Below are 18018 nucleotides of genomic sequence, written 5' to 3' on the forward strand. Positions count from 1 at the left end.
GAAATGTGGATCCGGACCGACTCCCTGCTTAGTCCACTAACGCCGTCTGGTTCCAACGTGGCGAGGCTGTATTGCAGAAACATGGCGACTGAATTGACTTCATTGGTTGGAACGTCTAAGTCAGTGGTCTCCAACCTTTTTAACGCCACGGACCGGTACCTGTTCGCGGCCCGGGGGTTGGGGACCGGTGGTCTAATGATTCATTCATTTGTCTCATGTTACAGGAGCCGGATGGGTCCAGAGGCCTGTCACCGTCTGGGCCTAAACGAAACCGAGACCAGGAGCAGTTTGTCCAGGGTGGAACTTTACCATCAATAATTCCATTAGAACCTTAGGCCTTGAGCCTTTTCAAATGAGAGCTGTCCTAAAATTCTCAGACCTTCAGAAAAGGTCAAAGGTCATAGCTACAGGGGACAGTTTCTACATTGATCTGAATGCCTTGTGTCTTAGTGTGTAGTTTAGTTTGTTTGTTTCTGGTGTTGTTGAGGTAAATTCTCTTTTTGTGTTGCTCTTTTGTCTGTTGTACCTGGCGGGGCTTTATGTGAGGACGACTCACTAAACTAGACTCGTCTGACGACTCGCTGCCGTAAAGAGTGACTTCTTTTTTTCTCTCCCAGCTTTTCCGTGTGTTCACGAATGACCGGTTTCATCCCTGCAACACGCTAAAAAACCGCGTGACCCGGCCTTGAAGGACAGTCCTGCTTTACTCCAGCGTCCTGCTGACAGAAAGACGGTCTCTGGGAAAAAGGTTTGAATTCCTTTAATTTCAAAACTTCTGCATCACATTTTCAGGAATTATTTTCCAAAGACCAGAACATTTTTGTCATCCACACTTGGGCTCATTTTCAATAATTTAAGGTGATCAAGGTCGACGGACTCTCGAAATGAGGAGGAGCCACATTCTTTTCTAAAAGAAGCGTCTCCGACCACTTTGTAGTTTCCAATGAGACGTCCTCTGTTCTGCTGCAGACATCAGTTCTGCTGAACGTTCCAGTTGGCATCGGCTGTGTGGCGTTCCTGCATGTGAACAGCAGCTCTGGTTAGAACGGGTCAGTAGTTCCAGGTTAAAATGGTCTAGTCTGGGTCAGCTGATAGATAGAAATAAAAACACAAATAAAGATTTCATTCACAGATATATTGACACAATTATCCATACAAAAGTTCATAAACACGTAGCATAGTATTCCAAAGTACTCATAATAAATAAAGGTATTAGTATTTAAAGTAATCAAACATACAGACTAACATCGTAAAATGAGTGAAAAGTACATTTGCAGGTTTTTACAAAAATAGAATCAAAGACGATCAAATCAGTGTCACAGGACAAAATCACAAATCATTTCAATGGTTTCGTTCTATATTTCCAGGTTTAAATTTGCTGCTTAAAAACATGTCCTTGGTTTTGATTGACGTCTGTTGATGACAGAAGCAAAGATGGTTTTAGTTCTTTCTTCTCTTCTCTGGCCGACAGCAGTCAGGTCCTCCAAACACATAAAACGGAAACCAAAGTTTAGGAGTCAAAACAATGAAGTGTTTGCTGGGAGAGCTGCTCTTGTGAGGCAACAGAAGCTCACTCTATAGCAGATCCACAAACTAAATAAAGTCCTCCACTTCCTGTAAGTGGGCTTCACAGTGTCGTGCAGAAGTTCAGGTAAAGCAGCACCCAGCTGTTGGGGTTCCACTCTGCATCCGAAGCATCTACATTTATGTGTCAGAGGAGTTAAAGATCCCCGTCCAGCTGTCAGGAAAACAACCAAACTAGACGACATCCTATCAAAAAGAACCACTACACCTCTAATACTCGGTACAGGAGGAGGGGGGCAATAGACCCTCCAATAGACCAAAAATCAAAATCTCTTCTATTGTCCGACTGAGTTCTGAGACTTCTTGATGCCAGAACATTGAATAACATAAACGGAAACATCCATTAATCTGTTATTATGAGAATCCCCTTTGATAAAAGTAAAAATACTCGTGAGCCCCCCAGGTCCCAAGTACACCTGTCACTGCGCCATGGGGAGGGCGTCGGCAGAATCTACAGGATTTCACATCGCCGCCCAATTTTTGGGAAATTGTTGGCACAGTCATGAATGCAGCCATCAGGCGTCAGTCAGTCAGCCGGGGATGACGCCGTCCCCGAATCGGGCGACGGCTGGATGGCCACAGGGCGGTGGCAGCCGGATCGCCGGCTGGCAGCAGCTCTGACGCGGCTGTCCATTTCAAACGCCAACCAGCCGCCGTCCAGAGACATTTACTCAGTCTTTGGTTGGTTGGAAGCCGCCAACCACCAGGGGTATATAAACCGGGCTGCCCCCCTGCGACCTCCAAATGTGCCCGGGCGGCAGCGGACCGAAGCCAAAAAGTTGTCAGGACGCCGTAAACCTTTGCGCTCACCGCGTGGCGTGTAATTAGATTATCAGCATGCGATGGCGTTTTGGATATGTGAGTCTTCAAAAACCTGTTTCCTAAAACAAACGGTCTGCAAAGACCCGCTGTCTGTCCCAGTGATCTCACCCGGGGGGGGGGGGGACCTTTTCCTTTCTGTTTTTTCAGGCTGACATCAAAAACCACAACCTTCAGAACGTTCCACATAAATATCAAATCTACTTAATATCACAAATGATGATCAGGGATCATAATTCTATGAACAAAAAGACAGAAATGATGTCACAGATGTGAAGGAAAAGTCTCCACTGTGCTGGATCCTAACAGAACACGGAGATCTTTTTCCTCTTTATTGTTACATTATGATCAGAAAATCTGAATAAAACGTTTTATTTGTCCTTTTTGCAGAAATGTGAACGTAGAAGCCATCATCCTAGAACGTTGATTCCAACATTTGGACGGTTTCTCTTCACAGTAGTTCAGAAAAGGAGCTGATTGTTTGTCTGGATTTAGTTTTCAGAACAAAGATCCGATTTCTTAACTAAAACTTTTAACCAAAGACTTTTTTTCTGGTAAATCAATCCTCTAAAACCTTTGAATTCAGCCGATAATAACTACTTTCTGCAGGAACAGCTGCCAAAAAACCTCAACATTTCCAGAGAAACACCTGACTTCCCCAGAACTGCAGTCAAATCAGAGCTGTCAGTCAAAAAAGAGGCATTGTTGATGAATAAACACACAATCTGTGTGTTCCAATGATTCTATGACATGAATTCAGAATGATATGAAATCACATGAAATGTCTTAGTGGGAAACTGCTTTGCCATCAGAGATCAATGGATCTCTAGGAACTTTCCTGTTAAACAACAGTGAATCCATCAATCTAATTCAATTATTTGACCTCCTGTTTGAAAGTGAAGGTTTGATTTCTTAAAGAATCCCAAACTACAGCTGCAGAAACCTTCTGAACAAAATTAGAAGAGGAGTCAGGAAAAAGGTCTTCTAGAATCCCATTACAAATGAACCTCAAGTATCTGTACTCTTCTCTGTTCTGATGGTTACCCCCACCAAAGGACTATCGCTGCTACTTACAGACCATCCCAGCCCACCTGTGCTCCCACCTTACTCAACTGTATATAGTGTGTTGTTGTGTTAATTTAATTTTTTAACTTATTTTAATTGTACTATACACCAAGACAAATTCCTCGTTTTGTAAAGTGCGCTCTACTGAACCCGGCAATAAAACCTATTCTGATTCTGATTCTGATTCTGATTCTAAAGACACGAGCTGAAGTGAAGTTTCAGTTCAAACTGTCTTTGAAAGTCTTTCTCCTCTTGGAAAGTTTCCGTGTTCTCCCTGTGCAGCACAGCTGTTAGTCACTGAAGGAATAAGCCGTTTAAAGAACAGAACCACAAAATAACACACTTTGTACAGTGAGTCCTGCAGAACAGCAGCCAAAAACCTCTGTTCTGTCGGATCCAGAAAAAGATCCCAGGTGTTCCCAGACTTGTCTTGCACCTGTTCTGTAAGTCCCGCCTCTGTGTGGATGATTGACAGACCCTCTGGGACTGAGGAGCGTCTCTGTACATATCCACTGGTTCTGCCGCGCTGGCACCAAAGTTCTGAGCTCACGACATCCGCCGGCTCCAGCAAAATGTGGAAACCGAGGTGGTGACCCTCCAGCCTGCAGGCGTGCCGTCATGCCCTTCATCGTCTCGTCAGACGTCACTTCCAGCGCATCCGCCTCTGGATTTGGAGGAGGACGTGGCTCCGACGGAGATCTGGCAGCCATTGGTGACGTGGCTCATGACCTTCTGTTTGAGCTGAGCTACCTGCTCCCGCAGCATGGCGGCGGTGGAGGCCAGGTCCGAGTTCTGACTCTTGAGGACCTTCACCTTCTCCTCCAGTCTGGAGATTCGCTCCAGCTTCCGTTTGCGGCACTTGGATGCAGCAATGCGATTGCGGAGCTTCTTTCGCTCCGCTTTGATTCGCTCCTGTGTCTCCAGGTCAATAGGAGAAAGTGACGGTGGAGAGGTGGGGTCACCTGCGGGGTGAGGCACCTCTGGCACAGTTTGAGGGGCATCCAAGCCTCTAGGGTGGGGCTGTGGAGCACCTGAACCTCCGCTGAACGCCATCTGCCCTCCAGAGTACGGCATTTGGCCTGGGCTGTAGCTGCTGAGGTTGGTGTAGACCGGCATGTCTCCCCCCGACATCAAGCTCCTTTGATAAGACGTTTGAAGGGAAACGCTGGAGGATGACGACGGAGACATGTGCCCCCCTCCCACCAGCTGGTTCTGCTTGTGAAGGTCTGCCAGTGCTTTGACAAAGCCGTCTGCAAACCCCTCCTGTTCATTGGTGGCCTGGCCGCGGTAGATGAAAGGGTTGGTGGAACCTGGCGCCGGGCTGGAGGTGACCAGTCCTTGGTTGGACTGAATGATGAGATGCTCCAGCTCAGGGGAGGCCAGCTTCAGCAGGTTCATGTCGGAGGAGGCGCCTGACGTCAGCAGGGCACTGTTACCGGCGAGCCCCAGATGGTTGTGGTTCCCGGCCCGTCCTCCTGGAACGCTGTTGGTGGCGCTGAGGAAGGGATGGCTGCCTGCCACCGACATGATCTTCTTGCTCATCGGCGTCTTGTTTCCCGGGTAATGCTCGTACTCGGTGACGTGACTGAAGGCGGCCGTCGCAGAGGAGTCGTCGTGGTAGAAAGGCGTCTCCATCTTGGCCGTCATTGATGAAGAGGAAATCTTCCTAATCAGATTAGCATGAATGTCAGAGCAGATTGGAAGGTTCCACTGACGTGTGAAGCAGGGGATGAACACCGGCCCAAGCGGGAAAAACAGGACCAGTCTGTAGGAAAAGCAAACCCCCCAGTGAGAAAAAAACATTCCACAGACATATGCATTCATGTATGTTTGAGGAGAATAGATTAGACTAAAACATTTCAACAGGACTTCAGAGAACAACCACAGACCAGCACTGACAACGTCACATTTCATTGGAGTCAAAAAGGTTTTTAGTTCGTTTTTCTTTAGGTCTATAGTTTCATCAGAAAGATATTTGAACTTCTTTTCTTTCTTTGTTATGCGTGACTTTCAGTTCAGACCAGTATCATTTACATGAACCACTGGTTTAAATTAAACCAGTCTGTAAGGCTCTAGTTTGATCATGTTATGGTCATGTTATAGGCATGTTTTGGTCATGCTATGGTCATGCTATGGTCATGTTTTGGTCATGTTATAGGCATGTTTTGGTCATGTTATGGTCATGTTTTGGTCATGTTATGGTCATGTTATGGTCATGTTTTGGTCATGTTATGGTCATGTTATGGTCAGGCTATAGTCAAGTTTTGGTCATGTTATGGTCATGTTATGGTCATGTTTTGGTCATGTTATGGTCATGTTATGGTCAGGCTATAGTCAAGTTTTGGTCATGTTATGGTCATGTTTTGGTCATGTTATGGTCAGGCTATAGTCATGTTTTGGTCATGTTATGGTCATGTTCTGGTCATGTTCTGGTCATGCTATGGTCATGATTTGGTCATGTTATGGTCATGTTATGGTCAGGCTATAGTCAAGTTTTGGTCATGTTATGGTCATGTTTTGGTCATGTTATGGTCATGTTATGGTCAGGCTATAGTCAAGCTTTGGTCATGTTATAGTCATGTTCTGGTCATGTTATGGTCATGCTATGGTCATGTTTTGGTCATGTTATGGTCATGTTCTGGTAATGTTATGGTCATGTTTTGGTCATATTATGGTCATGTTATGGTCAGGTTTTGGTCATGTTATGGTCCTGCTATTGTCATTTTGGGTCATGTTCTGGTCATGCTATGGTCATGTTATGGTCATGTTCTGGTCATGTTCTGGTCATGCTATGGTCATGTTCTTGTCGTGCTATGGTCATGTCATGGTCATGTTTTGCTCATGTTCTGGTCAGGTTTTGGTCATGTTATGGTCATGTCATGGTCATGTTTTGCTCATGTTCTGGTCAGGTTTTGGTCATGTTATGGTCAGGTTTTGGTCATGTTCTGGTCAGGTTTTGGTTATGTTTTGCTCATGTTCTGGTCATGTTATGGTCAGGTTCTGGTCATGTTTCTGGTCATGCTATGGTCATGTTATGGTCATGTTTTGGTCATGTTATGGTCATGTTCTGGTCAGGTTTTGGTCATGTTATGGTCAGGTTCTGGTCATGTTTCTGGTCATGCTATGGTCATGTTATGGTCATGTTTTGGTCATGCTATGGTCATGTTCTTGTCGTGCTATGGTCATGTCATGGTCATGTTTTGCTCATGTTCTGGTCAGGTTTTGGTCATGTTATGGTCATGTCATGGTCATGTTATGGTCAGGCTATAGTCATGTTTTGGTCATGTTATGGTCATGTTCTGGTCATGTTATGGTCATGCTATGGTCATGTTTTGGTCATATTATGGTCATGTTATGGTCAGGCTTTGGTCATGTTATGGTCCTGCTATGGTCATTTTTGGTCATGTTCTGGTCATGTTCTGGTCATGTTCTGGTCAGGTTCTGGTCATGTTTCTGGTCATGTTCTGGTCATGTTCTGGTCATGCTATGGTCATGTTCTTGTCGTGCTATGGTCATGTCATGGTCATGTTTTGCTCATGTTCTGGTCAGGTTTTGGTCATGTTATGGTCATGTTCTGGTCAGGTTTTGGTCATGTTATGGTCATGTTATGGTCATGTTCTGGTCGTGCTATGGTCATGTCATGGTCATGTTTTGCTCATGTTCTGGTCAGGTTTTGGTCATGTTATGGTCATGTCATGGTCATGTTTTGCTCATGTTCTGGTCAGGTTTTGGTCATGTTATGGTCAGGTTTTGGTCATGTTCTGGTCAGGTTTTGGTTATGTTTTGCTCATGTTCTGGTCAGGTTTTGGTCATGTTATGGTCAGGTTCTGGTCATGTTTCTGGTCATGCTATGGTCATGTTATGGTCATGTTTTGGTCATGTTATGGTCATGTTCTGGTCAGGTTTTGGTCATGTTATGGTCATGTCATGGTCATGTTTTGCTCATGTTCTGGTCAGGTTTTGGTCATGTTATGGTCAGGTTCTGGTCATGTTTCTGGTCATGCTATGGTCATGTTATGGTCATGTTCTGAGAGAGTCACATCAGTTTAAGGTTAATCATGATCCACAGCTGTCTTCATTTCAGTTAACTGCCCTCTGTCTATTCAGTGTCTGGTTGTCTTTTGCTCCTCTCTGTGGTTTTTGTCACATTCTGGTTCTTTTACTAAATGTCTACGTTTCTGTCTTCTGCATTTTGGGCCCAACACCAGCAGTTCATGACAATCGTTTCACATTCATCCAACATGAGCATCCTCAGAACGGAGCCTCTGATGAGCTTTTGTCTACAGTCACACAAATCAGAACACAATTGTTATGCTGGTCCCATGTTTGTAGTTGTTGTTCACACAGGAATAACGCAAAAAGCAGAGAAGGAAGTCAAACCGGACAAAAGTTCAGTCAGCACTCAGGAAAGGACTAAATGTCCAGCATGTGAGGTCTGAGAGGAAAGCTGCAGTCAGGAGCACCACCTGTGTGGAGGTTTCTCAGCCAGGTAAGTGGTGCCAAAAAAAGTCATCACTGACGTGGCGTTCCAGAGTGACATGTGGTAAAAGAACGTGCTTAGAAAAAGAGCAAGTCTCATGAAGCTGCCACTTGTGTTTTATTGAGTAATCTTTAGGAAAAACGTCGGCCTAAAACCTTTTTTTGTTTCTTTGGGTTTTTCCCTCTATTTAATGCTTTTCACTGTTTAACTTCTATTCTGTTCCATCATCCATCCTCGTCACCCCCTACATCCCTGTTGGGGTCACAGGGCTGACAAAGAGACGAATCGGTCCAGGCTGGTGTCTCTGCTGGGCTGACCGTCTCTCGTCATATTTTCATGATGCTGTGATCCCTTCAGTTCAGTTTATACAAAGTTTTGGTTCACAATAATGACACATGCGGTCACTCTGTCGTCTAGCCTTGCATAGTTTTTACAGAGGTAAATACTAGTATCCTGTTGCTGGACGGACCGTAAAAGTAGGACAGCAGGTTCTGAGTCACCAATGAAGGATGCTGCTGCAAACATTTGGCTGTTTTCAAAATCCTCTGAAGCCTAATGGGATGAATGCTGTGAATCCTTCAACCATTGTTTTCCTGTTTCTCTTTCTTTACTCTAGTATCTTCCTCCATTTTAGCCGCTTGACAATGTTTCATCTATTTTAACATCCAACTATTCAAATGTTCAGCTCTTTCAGCGTATTCCAGCTGTGACTTTTACTCCTTCAAATCCTTGAACTTTTCCAGATATTCCAGGATTTCTGCCTCCATAGAAACACACGGGGAATCCTTGGTGCATGAGGTCGCTGGTTCGATTCCCGGCTCTGGCATTTTTCACAAACATATTTTTTGGTTTTGTGCTGTTTTCACTTTATTTACGGTCAACTTTGATCATCTCTATTTTTTTTGTGTCAATTTTTACCCTTTAAGTTTCATTTTCATTCAGTAATTCAGCATTTAACCTGCATGTTCTTCAGGAAAAGCAGCTCCTCTAGTTAGAAACGGTTTTTTTAACAAACATTTTCTTAGCGATTGCGCTCTGATGATGATGATGAAGATGATGATGATGCAGTGGTTTAGTGGAAATGCTCCGATGTCACGTGGTGGCCTGCCGGTGGTCCGAAGGCATCTCTGATGGTCCAACAGCCTTAAAGGTCACGTGTCCACTGCTCAGTGAACCTGGATGGTCACACCTGACTGCTTCCCGCCCTGAACCCCTCCCTCTGCCGCGCGCGGGGGCGTCCGCAGCACGCTCGGTTCACGGCGGGAATCTGTCATCCTCCGCGCACGCGGGCTGTGTCACAGCCAGTACAGGTGTTCAGCAGGTGTCCTTGTGGCTCCAACAAGGTCTGCACGCGCGCGGAGCGTCTCACCAGCAGCGCCCCCTGGCGGACGGAACCAGACCCAACTTTCTTAGCTGGACGGACTAAAACAGTCAGCGGATCAAACGAACCCTTTCCCGCCGATTACCGTTAAGGTCGCGATTCTGGGAAGGAACCGACTTAAACCGACACGTCCGGTGGTGCTGTTACCGTCACGGTCACATTCTTCTGTCCTTCTTCCTCACCTGAGTCACAGGTAAAGTTAGACCCAATCCCAGATCCCACCAGAACTGGGTCGATGCGCTGATCCAGGACATGCCTGCTTCTACAGGTGAGGCTTTCCCGCGCCAACCTGCTAATGACACACGTATGCTCGCTCACCTGGCTGCTCCTCGCGCCGCTCCGTGAGCGGATCTGCACGAGTTCCTGGCGCCGCAGTCAACTTCACCGGGAGGATCAGAACCGAGGAGAGACGGGTTCGTCCGGACCGGGGATGACCCGGCAGAACACGCAGCATCAGCGGCGCGTCAGCTCCGGGACGGTCAGAGGAGGATCATCCTCACACGGAGCAGCAGCTCCAACTGTACGCGAGATCTGCAGGCGCGCGCGCGCGCGCACGTGTTCTCTGCCTCCTTCTCTGCCTTCCTTCCTTCAGAAGAGACTCTTCTCTCAAAACCCGTTTGTACCAAAGTCCCAGTGTTCACTGGAGAAAAGAACCAATCAGAAAGACTTTCCCACAATTCTTCTTCTTCTTCAAAAAAAAAAGATGGTCAGAGATCGCAGCTGTGGAGCCTCATCCTCATCTTTGGAAACCTGCTTCTTTAGTCTGGAAAGGAGCAACTGTGTGCACCTGTAATGTTAGAAAGGAGGATTAGACCACTTTCTTTTTTACTTTTATGGTTTTATTTTTTCTTTCTTGGTTGAACTTTAATAATTCCCCATGAAAAGAATGTAAATCAGTGATTAACAGTCCAGACCTGCTTTGATCATCGTTTGGGTCCAGATGGAAGGAATGACCCGTTTTTACTAATAAGCCTGTTTGGAGACCCACTCTCATTCATTACAGATGTTGATAGTGATGCCAGGTCCAGACAGTAAAGTAACGTAGTAAATATGCAGTGACATCCGACCCAAACCACAAATGCCCCATCATCACCCATAAAGATGAGAACTGCCCCGCTGTTAGAGCGGCTACATCATACAAAACCACTTTCTGAGCTTTTAAGTGTTTTCTCATCTTCATTCCTCACTAAGAAAAACCCAAAGTGGTATTTGGATCCATTCATGCATTTCTGCGTATTCAACCAGTGGGTCCTCATATTTGTGACATCACAAATGTCCAGGAAGAGTCTGCGCTGCCCCCAGGGTAATAGACACGCCCACTTTCTCTGTGGAGCTAGCGGTGTCCTTTATGTGGACACCCCTGATGTTTCTTCTTTTTTTAACGAAATCCTGTTTTAGGAGGATTTCCTTACCGAGAAGGAAGGTTCAAGGGTGGAGATGTCCCGTTTAGTTTAACTTAGCTTAGTTTAGCTTAGCTTAGCTTTGTTTAGAGTAGTTTAGTTTAGCAATCAGCTATAGTTTTTTTCTGTTTGGTACAGTTAGTGAGGACTGTTACGACGACTGTGTTGTAATACTGGGCTGTATAAATGAAACATGTGACATACCTGTAAAACAGGAAGGATGGTTTGTTTGACACATTTCTTCTATTTTAAGTGACATTTTTTAATAAATTATTTTTCTTATAAATGTTGGGTTTTGATTTAAAATAACATAAATTGATATAAAAAAAACCTTATTAATCACACAAAAGGGATCTTTCTGTCTTTCTACAGCCTTTTTAGAAAAAAACCTGTAGTGATGACCAACAACATCAGGAGGAAGAACAGCTGGTGCTAACCTCAGCATGGATGCAGGCCTCTCTGCAGGGACGTGCTGCTGCTGCAGGACTCTGTCTGCTGTCGGGAGGACAGTCTGCATCAGGTCAACACCAGGTGATTCAAAGTGTCCACAGTCTCAATGTCTGAGCGCTGGAAGCTCACAGACGCACATCCATCCCTTAGTGGGCGTGGCATGGGGCCTTGTGCCAAGGTGAGCTGAAACACAAAGAGCAGCTTCTCTACCTTTGGGTTCAGTCTTTTCTGGATTGTTTTGGTCTGTTTGACAAATATTTGAAATGTTTCCTTCCACCATAAAATCCTCCAGACTGAAGCTTTGTTCTCATCTGCTCATCTAGAAGTTGACTGGAGAAGCTAAAATGAACGGGAGCCGGTCAGAAAAACTGGTTTCCAGCGCCCTCTTCTGGACATATGATGCATTTTCTGGATGTTCTATGCAGACAGAAACAGACATGCTTGGTGTTGTTGCTGTAGTTTATGGGTTTAGAGCAGGGCAGTCAAACTCATTTCCACCGAGGGCCACATCAGCATAGCGGCTGTCCTCAAAGGGCCAGATATAACTTATACATGTAACTAAATGTAATGAAAAAAAAACCATGTTTGCTTGTTCCTCTAGCATAAATCCTTTTACATTTGATTCTGCCAGGTTAGGTTATATGGTCAGTGTTTAAGTCCTAATGTATAGTTGCCCAATCCGATATTTCAAGTCCAATTACCCCTAGATATGAATAAATACACCCCAATTTTTATTTTTATTTTAAAAATTTGAAAACTTTTATGCTCTCGCGGGCCACATAAAATGACATGAAGGGCCACATTTGGCCCCGGGGCCTTGAGTTTGACACATGTGGTTTAGAGGGTTTCTCTGTCAAAGTTACAGTTCTAGCCTCCTGTGCAGGCCTCAATCCAAAATGATATTTCTGCTCAATGTGTTGGTGATCCAGCAGCATCGTCTTCTTTCGCTGTACATCTCTGGCAAAGACAGCCAGCTGGAATGACAGAACAGCTTCAAGCATTTGCGGCACCTGCAGACTTTCATTCAGCTCCTTTAGGTGGCTTGTCACAGTCATCCACCAAAAAGTGCAGCTATTTGAGCCACTCAGGATCCTCCAGTTGCGGGTAGTTCAGGTCTTTGCTTTTCAGGAATGTTTTCACGTGTTCTAAACAGACGACAAAGCGACGCAAAGCGTCCCCCCTGGACAGCCACCGGACTGTGTTGTGTAGCAGGAGATCAGAATATTCACTTTCAACTTCATCAAGCAATGAACGGAACTGACGGTGGTTCATTTCCATCAGCCACCTGCCTAGTGGTCCGCCGCCCTGCTGGTAGAAACGTGTGTCGCAGGCTATGACGCAAATCCTCGATGACAGAAATGTTGAAATTTAATATTTATTCTACACATTCTTACATCATTGGAAAACGTAAAGAATGTTTGTGTCTTGTTTTCCCTCCAAAAGAAACCATATTAAAACATAAAATATATTTCCCTCCCCCCTCTTTTTACATTTTCAAACATTTTTGAAAATGCTCCAGGGAGCCACTAGGGCAGCGCTAAAGAGCCTCATGCGGCTCCGGAGCCGCGGGTTGCCGACCCCCGGACCAGAAGAAATGCCAACCGCTGGTTTGATGAGAGTTCTGCAGCAGCATTGATGTGTTTTTGTATTGATGTTCAAACAAAACACTCAACCAGCAAGTTCTTTGCAGCTTGGTGAGAAAAGATGCACTTCTGGAGCAATTCTTAGACAAAGGAAGAAGCTAAACATGACGGTCAGTCTCCCTCTTAGACTGAGGCTCCAAGATCTCACCTGCTGGAGTCTCAGTGATCCTAAGAAAGGTGAGGAATCAGCCCAGAACTACACAGGAGGAGCTGGTCAATGACCTGAAGAGAGGTGGGGGATCTGTTTCCATGGTTACGGTTGGTTATTCACCAAGTCGTCATGGTTTGAAATCATGCATGCTGCTTAAACCAGCATGTGTCCAGGCCCGTCTAAAGATTGCCAAAGACCATTTGGATGATCCAGAGGACCATGGGAGAAGGTCATGTGTTCAAATGAGACCAGAATAGAACTTTCTGGTCTGAATTCCACTCTCCGTTTTTGGAGGAAAATAATGATGAGTCCCATCCCAAGAACACCATCCCTACTGTGAAGCATGGGGGTGGTAGCATCATGCTATGGGGTGTTTGTCTGCACATAGAGCAGGACGACTGCACTGTATAGTAAAGGAGGACTGGGGCCATGCATGGGGGTGGTAGCATCATGCTATGGGGTGTTTGTCTGCACATAGAGCAGGACGACTGCACTGTATAGTAAAGGAGGACTGGGGCCATGCATGGGGGTGGTAGCATCATGCTATGGGGTGTTTGTCTGCACATAGAGCAGGACGACTGCACTGTATAGTAAAGGAGGACTGGGGCCATGCATGGGGGTGGTAGCATCATGCTATGGGGTGTTTGTCTGCACATAGAGCAGGACGACTGCACTGTATAGTAAAGGAGGACTGGGGCCATGCATGGGGGTGGTAGCATCATGCTATGGGGTGTTTGTCTGCACATAGAGCAGGACGACTGCACTGTATAGTAAAGGAGGACTGGGGCCATGCATGGGGGTGGTAGCATCATGCTATGGGGTGTTTGTCTGCACATAGAGCAGGACGACTGCACTGTATAGTAAAGGAGGACTGGGGCCATGCATGGGGAGATTCTGGGGAACAACCTCCCCCCTCAGAGCATTGCAGATGGGGCGTGGCTGCGTCTTCCAACATGACAACGACCCAAAGCTCACAGCCAGGAGAACCAAGGAGGGGCTCTGTCTCCAGACCTCAGCCCAATAGAAAGCCTTTGGAGGAAAATCAAACTCTGTGTTTCTAAGCGACAGCCCAGAAATCTGACTGATCTAGAGGAGATCTGTGAGGAGGAGGGGGCCAAAACCCCCCTGCAGTGTTTGCAAACCTGCTGAGAAACTCCAGGAAACCTTTGATCTTTGGAATCACAAACAATGAACTGAACCAAATATGAACATTGGTTTTCTCAGTGGTTCAAATACTTATCTGCAGCAGTTGCGTCCAAATAAATGATTTATAAATCATGCAATGGCTTTTCCAGATTCTCAGTAGATGATGTCTCCCCCAGCAGACGTGCAGCTTGTCGGACCCCTCCGTGATTTTTTAACTTACAAAATTTATTTGGCGTAATGTATGTTTTTTTCTTCCTGTTTTTATGTAAAATATATCAGTTGTTATTTTTGTATCATTGCAGTTATGCAGAATGCTGTAGTCTGTGGTTGTGCAGAGGGGGTGGGGGTGAATGGGGGGATCCATCATAACTCCCCAAAACTCTGAAGTTTTTCAGAGGCCAGTTTATTGTGTAAATGTTGACGATTTGACTGAATTGTGTTGTGGCTACACTAAGTTGATTTAAAACTATTTGTAGTTTGACTTTTAAGAGTACTTTTAAAACTCTACGTTTGTGAACTCAATAAATCTTTTCAAAATAAAAGACATCTTTGTATTTCTTACAGTCTCTTCAGTCCTAATCAAACATCAACATCTTAAGACTTCAGTAAAACTCATGGAGGAATTCTTAGGTCTTATCAGAGAAATGGGTTTACAGCTCAGACCGATGGGATCTGCAGGGATGTTTTCTCTCATCTCCACACTGATCTCTGGAGCTGATCTTTTTCTTTGCCGCTCTCACCGAGGCTCTTCTCCCAATGATTGCTCAGTTTGGCTGGACGGCCCGGTTCTGGTCGGTTCACCTGAGGGTTCTGGAGGTTCCTGTGCTCTCAGGAAGGTGCAGGGATTCTGTTGTAACCTTGATCAGATCTGTGCCGTAATGCCACAGCTCCTGGGGCAGTTCTTTCAGCCTCTGATTCTGATTGGTCGGGCATGAACGGCGAGCTGGAAGGTCTTCCACAGACAGGTGAGAGGCTTCCTGAACGGGTCCGGTCAGTTTGACTAAACACAGCTGGACTCCAGGGAAGAGGTGGATTCATCAGAAGAAACAACCATTTCTCTGACATGTTTACACCTCTGACCGTTTTTCTTCATTCAGTGTAAATTATCCAGAAGACAAAATCATTTTCCCGCTCTTGGTAAATGGCTGCAATGAAACAAAGAGTAAAGAACGTGAAGGGGACTGAATACTTTCACTGGATGCCTGCTTGTTGCCATAGTGACAGCTCGTCCCCTTTCCTGTGTCAGTTCACTTGATCCAGTGGAGTTTCGGTCTGTTACCGCGGTAACGAAATGTAATCAGAGTCACAGGGAATGCAGCCCTGCGACTCCTCCCTCAGTGGGTGTGGCCTGAAGACCTCCATGTCGGTCTGAGGCTTGTACTGACCGGAGCTTGTTGGGGAAGCTGAAGCATCCAGAAGCTGCTGTTCCGAGCCGGAGTTACGGTCCTCGCTCCAAACCTTCAGGTTATAGGACGGGTTCTGAAGGTCACCTCTACAGGTAGAAGAGGATAGACTGAATGGGGCGGAGTCTACACTGAGATGAGAGGCGGTGCGGATTTTAAGAGGCTGGTTGCAGTAGCCTGCAGGACTTTGTGATGAAGTCCAGTGTGTGCCGTCCTGAGTGGGAAGCTCCGGTTCCGCTGCTTTGGGTTCATTGCAGAGCTGGGGAATGTCTATGGGATGAACCTGAGCGCTGAGCAGAAACGGACTTTCAAGTAAAACCTGAAAGGACAGAGAAAAAGGCCTTACAGCTTCGCTTGTGCTGAAGGAGGATAGTTTTTGACATGATGAAGGTTCTGGGCAGAGAAGAGAATGGAAACGTGGGTTCCCATCTGAACCGGGTCTCATTTTTAGGTTCTAGTCAGAGGTTTCCACGAAAATGAAAATCCTTTTGACATGAATGGATTTCAAAGAGGGATGATCAGGTTCTAAGGGTTAGACGTACCGGTGATGTCATCCACCGGTTTACCAACACAGGTTTGGGGATTGGAGGAAAGACTTTTTGCTTGATGCTGTAGAATATAAAAAGACACATGTCTGAGAAATGAATGAATTTAACGTTACTTGGAGGGAACATGCGGCTTGCTCACCATCTCCACTGCTTGTAGCAGATGATTGTGACAAAGAAGAGGAACAGAAATAACGCCCCCAGGGAAAATAAGACCGCCATGGTCATCTTATCAGCTAGAGAAGGCAAAAGCACAAATGGGTCAACGAGTAAAAGAACTGAGGTTCATCCAACTTTAGAAACCTACTTGGAGAATTTAAAGTGAAGCTGAAGGTTTCTTTGCAGCATTCTCCTACTGCTGTCTGTGCCGTCACCGTGAACTCATACAAATCCACTTTCAGCCCTTTTGCAGTCAGACTGGTGGCTTCAGGATCGGCTTAACCAAAAGAACACAGGAACCAATTAAAGCAAAGTCCGAGTGTGTTGTTGCAGATATCAAAGATCTCCTTATCCTGTGGACGGTTCAGGCTTTTCAGATCGTCAGGTAGCTTGTAAAAGTGGTTTTATTACTGATCATCATTCATGATTAGAATTGATTTACTTTATTTTTTTTTACCTCATTTGTCTTTAAACTTTTTATCCTGGCTGAAAAATGTGATGTCATATTTGCTTGCAGGACTGTGAAACATACCTGTGCTCACATTAACCACATGCTTGTTGCTGTTCCGACAGTAGAGATTGTAGCCGTGTATGTAGGCAGTCTGCCGGCTGAGTGGGATGGGGTCCCAGGAAACCTCCACGTCCAGGTTCCTCTGTTTATGGTTCAAAGACTGAAACAGCTTTCCTTGGATTCCTGACAAACAGGAGGGAAACGCTGCTCAACCAACATGAGGACTGTGAACCAAAGACCGTTCTTATACTAACTCGTCTCTGTGGCGTAGCCCTCCCTCCTCTCCACCAGCACTGGAGATCCCTGGGTGCAGGCGTATACCGACAAAAAGTATCTGCATCCATCTGTCAAGTGTTCTGGCAGGAAACACAAACAGCTGCAATGAATGTTGGTGTGTTTTTATCAAAGTTGTGTGCAGAAACAATAGGCGTGCACATGCAGCTATGAGAGGACCCCATTAAAGACCTACTGGAGGTTATGTTGGCACTGGTCTGGTTGGGAGGGAGCTTCATCCAATCCACAGACCACGGGTCCTCTACTGGATACCAGTCCACTATGTAACCACAGCTGGCCTCAGGAGACCCCCTCCAGGACACGGAAAACGCTCCCTTGGTTCCACTTATCCTGGATGTTTTCACCTGGGTTTCATCTGCGCTTAAAGACGTTTTAAAAGTAAGACTGGAAATAACAAGAACAACAACAAGAGCTGCTGTAAAAGCAGTAAAACATACATGATCAAATGGAGACATTCTGTTTGGAATGTAATAAAATAGTCAGGTCTGCTATGCTCAGAAAATCTGTCTGCGTTTTAAAGGAGCATCAACTGAACTTGTTTGGAAAACTGATCACACAGGATATTATAAAGCAGTGTTGTCAAAATGTTCCCAGTCATCTTGGCGCCTGTCTTCATCAACAATCTTATTTTCTCACAGTATTGACTTCAAATTTATTCTAATCCCATTTGGAGAAAGCAAATCAGATTTAATAGACTAAACTCTGATGTTTTTCTATCATTTTGGGAGTCAGGGGCTCGCTGGCCGCTAAGAGGAGGAGTCAGGGGCTCGCTAGCCCCTAAGAGGAGGAGTCAGGAGCTCGCTGGCCCCTAAGAGGAGGAGTCAGGAGCTCGCTAACCCCTAAGAGGAGGAGTCAGGAGCTCGCTGGCCTCTAAGAGGCCTTTAGAGGAGGAGTCAGGAGCTCGCTGGCCCCTAAGAATAGGAGTCAGGGGCTCGCTGGCCTCTAAGAGGAGGAGTCAGGAGCTCGCTGGCCCCTAAGAGGAGGAGT

General features: G+C 45.8%; 2 protein-coding genes across 6 annotated transcripts in view; both read right to left on the minus strand.

The window, feature by feature from the left end:
- Nucleotides 1–743: 743 nt before the first annotated feature.
- LOC101160956 (transcription factor AP-1) lies at nt 744–11723 on the minus strand. Of its 2 annotated transcripts, none has more exons than XM_011492799.3 (2): nt 9648–11723; nt 744–5233 (listed from the first exon to the last, which is right to left on the minus strand). In XM_011492799.3, the coding sequence occupies exon 2, from the start codon at nt 5113–5115 to the stop codon at nt 4105–4107; it is 1011 nt and encodes a 336-aa protein (XP_011491101.1). In that variant the 5' UTR covers nt 5116–5233; nt 9648–11723; the 3' UTR covers nt 744–4104. The 2 variants fall into 2 exon arrangements, with proteins under 2 accessions (XP_011491101.1, XP_020555601.1); XM_020699942.2 differs by lacking the exon at nt 9648–11723 and adding an exon at nt 9512–9636.
- A 2648-nt stretch (nt 11724–14371) lies between these two features.
- LOC105357584 (oncostatin-M-specific receptor subunit beta) overlaps nt 14372–18018 on the minus strand; it is a 29512-nt gene continuing 25865 nt past the window's right edge. For 2 of the 4 annotated variants that reach the window (XM_023960894.1, XM_023960892.1), the window contains exons 11-17: nt 17207–17415; nt 16992–17093; nt 16759–16920; nt 16375–16503; nt 16210–16303; nt 16065–16131; nt 14372–15841 (exon numbers count right to left, since the gene is read on the minus strand). In XM_023960894.1, the coding sequence (XP_023816662.1) occupies nt 15395–15841; nt 16065–16131; nt 16210–16303; nt 16375–16503; nt 16759–16920; nt 16992–17093; nt 17207–17415 (1210 nt within the window). In that variant the 3' untranslated portion in view covers nt 14372–15394. The remainder of the gene's footprint in view (nt 15842–16064; nt 16132–16209; nt 16304–16374; nt 16504–16758; nt 16921–16991; nt 17094–17206; nt 17416–18018) is intronic. The other 2 variants (XM_023960893.1, XM_011492798.3) reach the window with 2 other exon arrangements.

This window comes from Oryzias latipes, chromosome 12, assembly GCF_002234675.1.
Source record: "Oryzias latipes chromosome 12, ASM223467v1".
Classification (NCBI taxonomy): Eukaryota; Metazoa; Chordata; class Actinopteri; order Beloniformes; family Adrianichthyidae; genus Oryzias; species Oryzias latipes.

What these genes read in the sequence shown, in the direction of transcription:
- LOC101160956 (XM_011492799.3), bottom strand. Translation starts at nt 5,115, where the DNA reads ATGACGGCCAAGATGGAGACGCCTTTCTACCACGACGACTCCTCTGCG.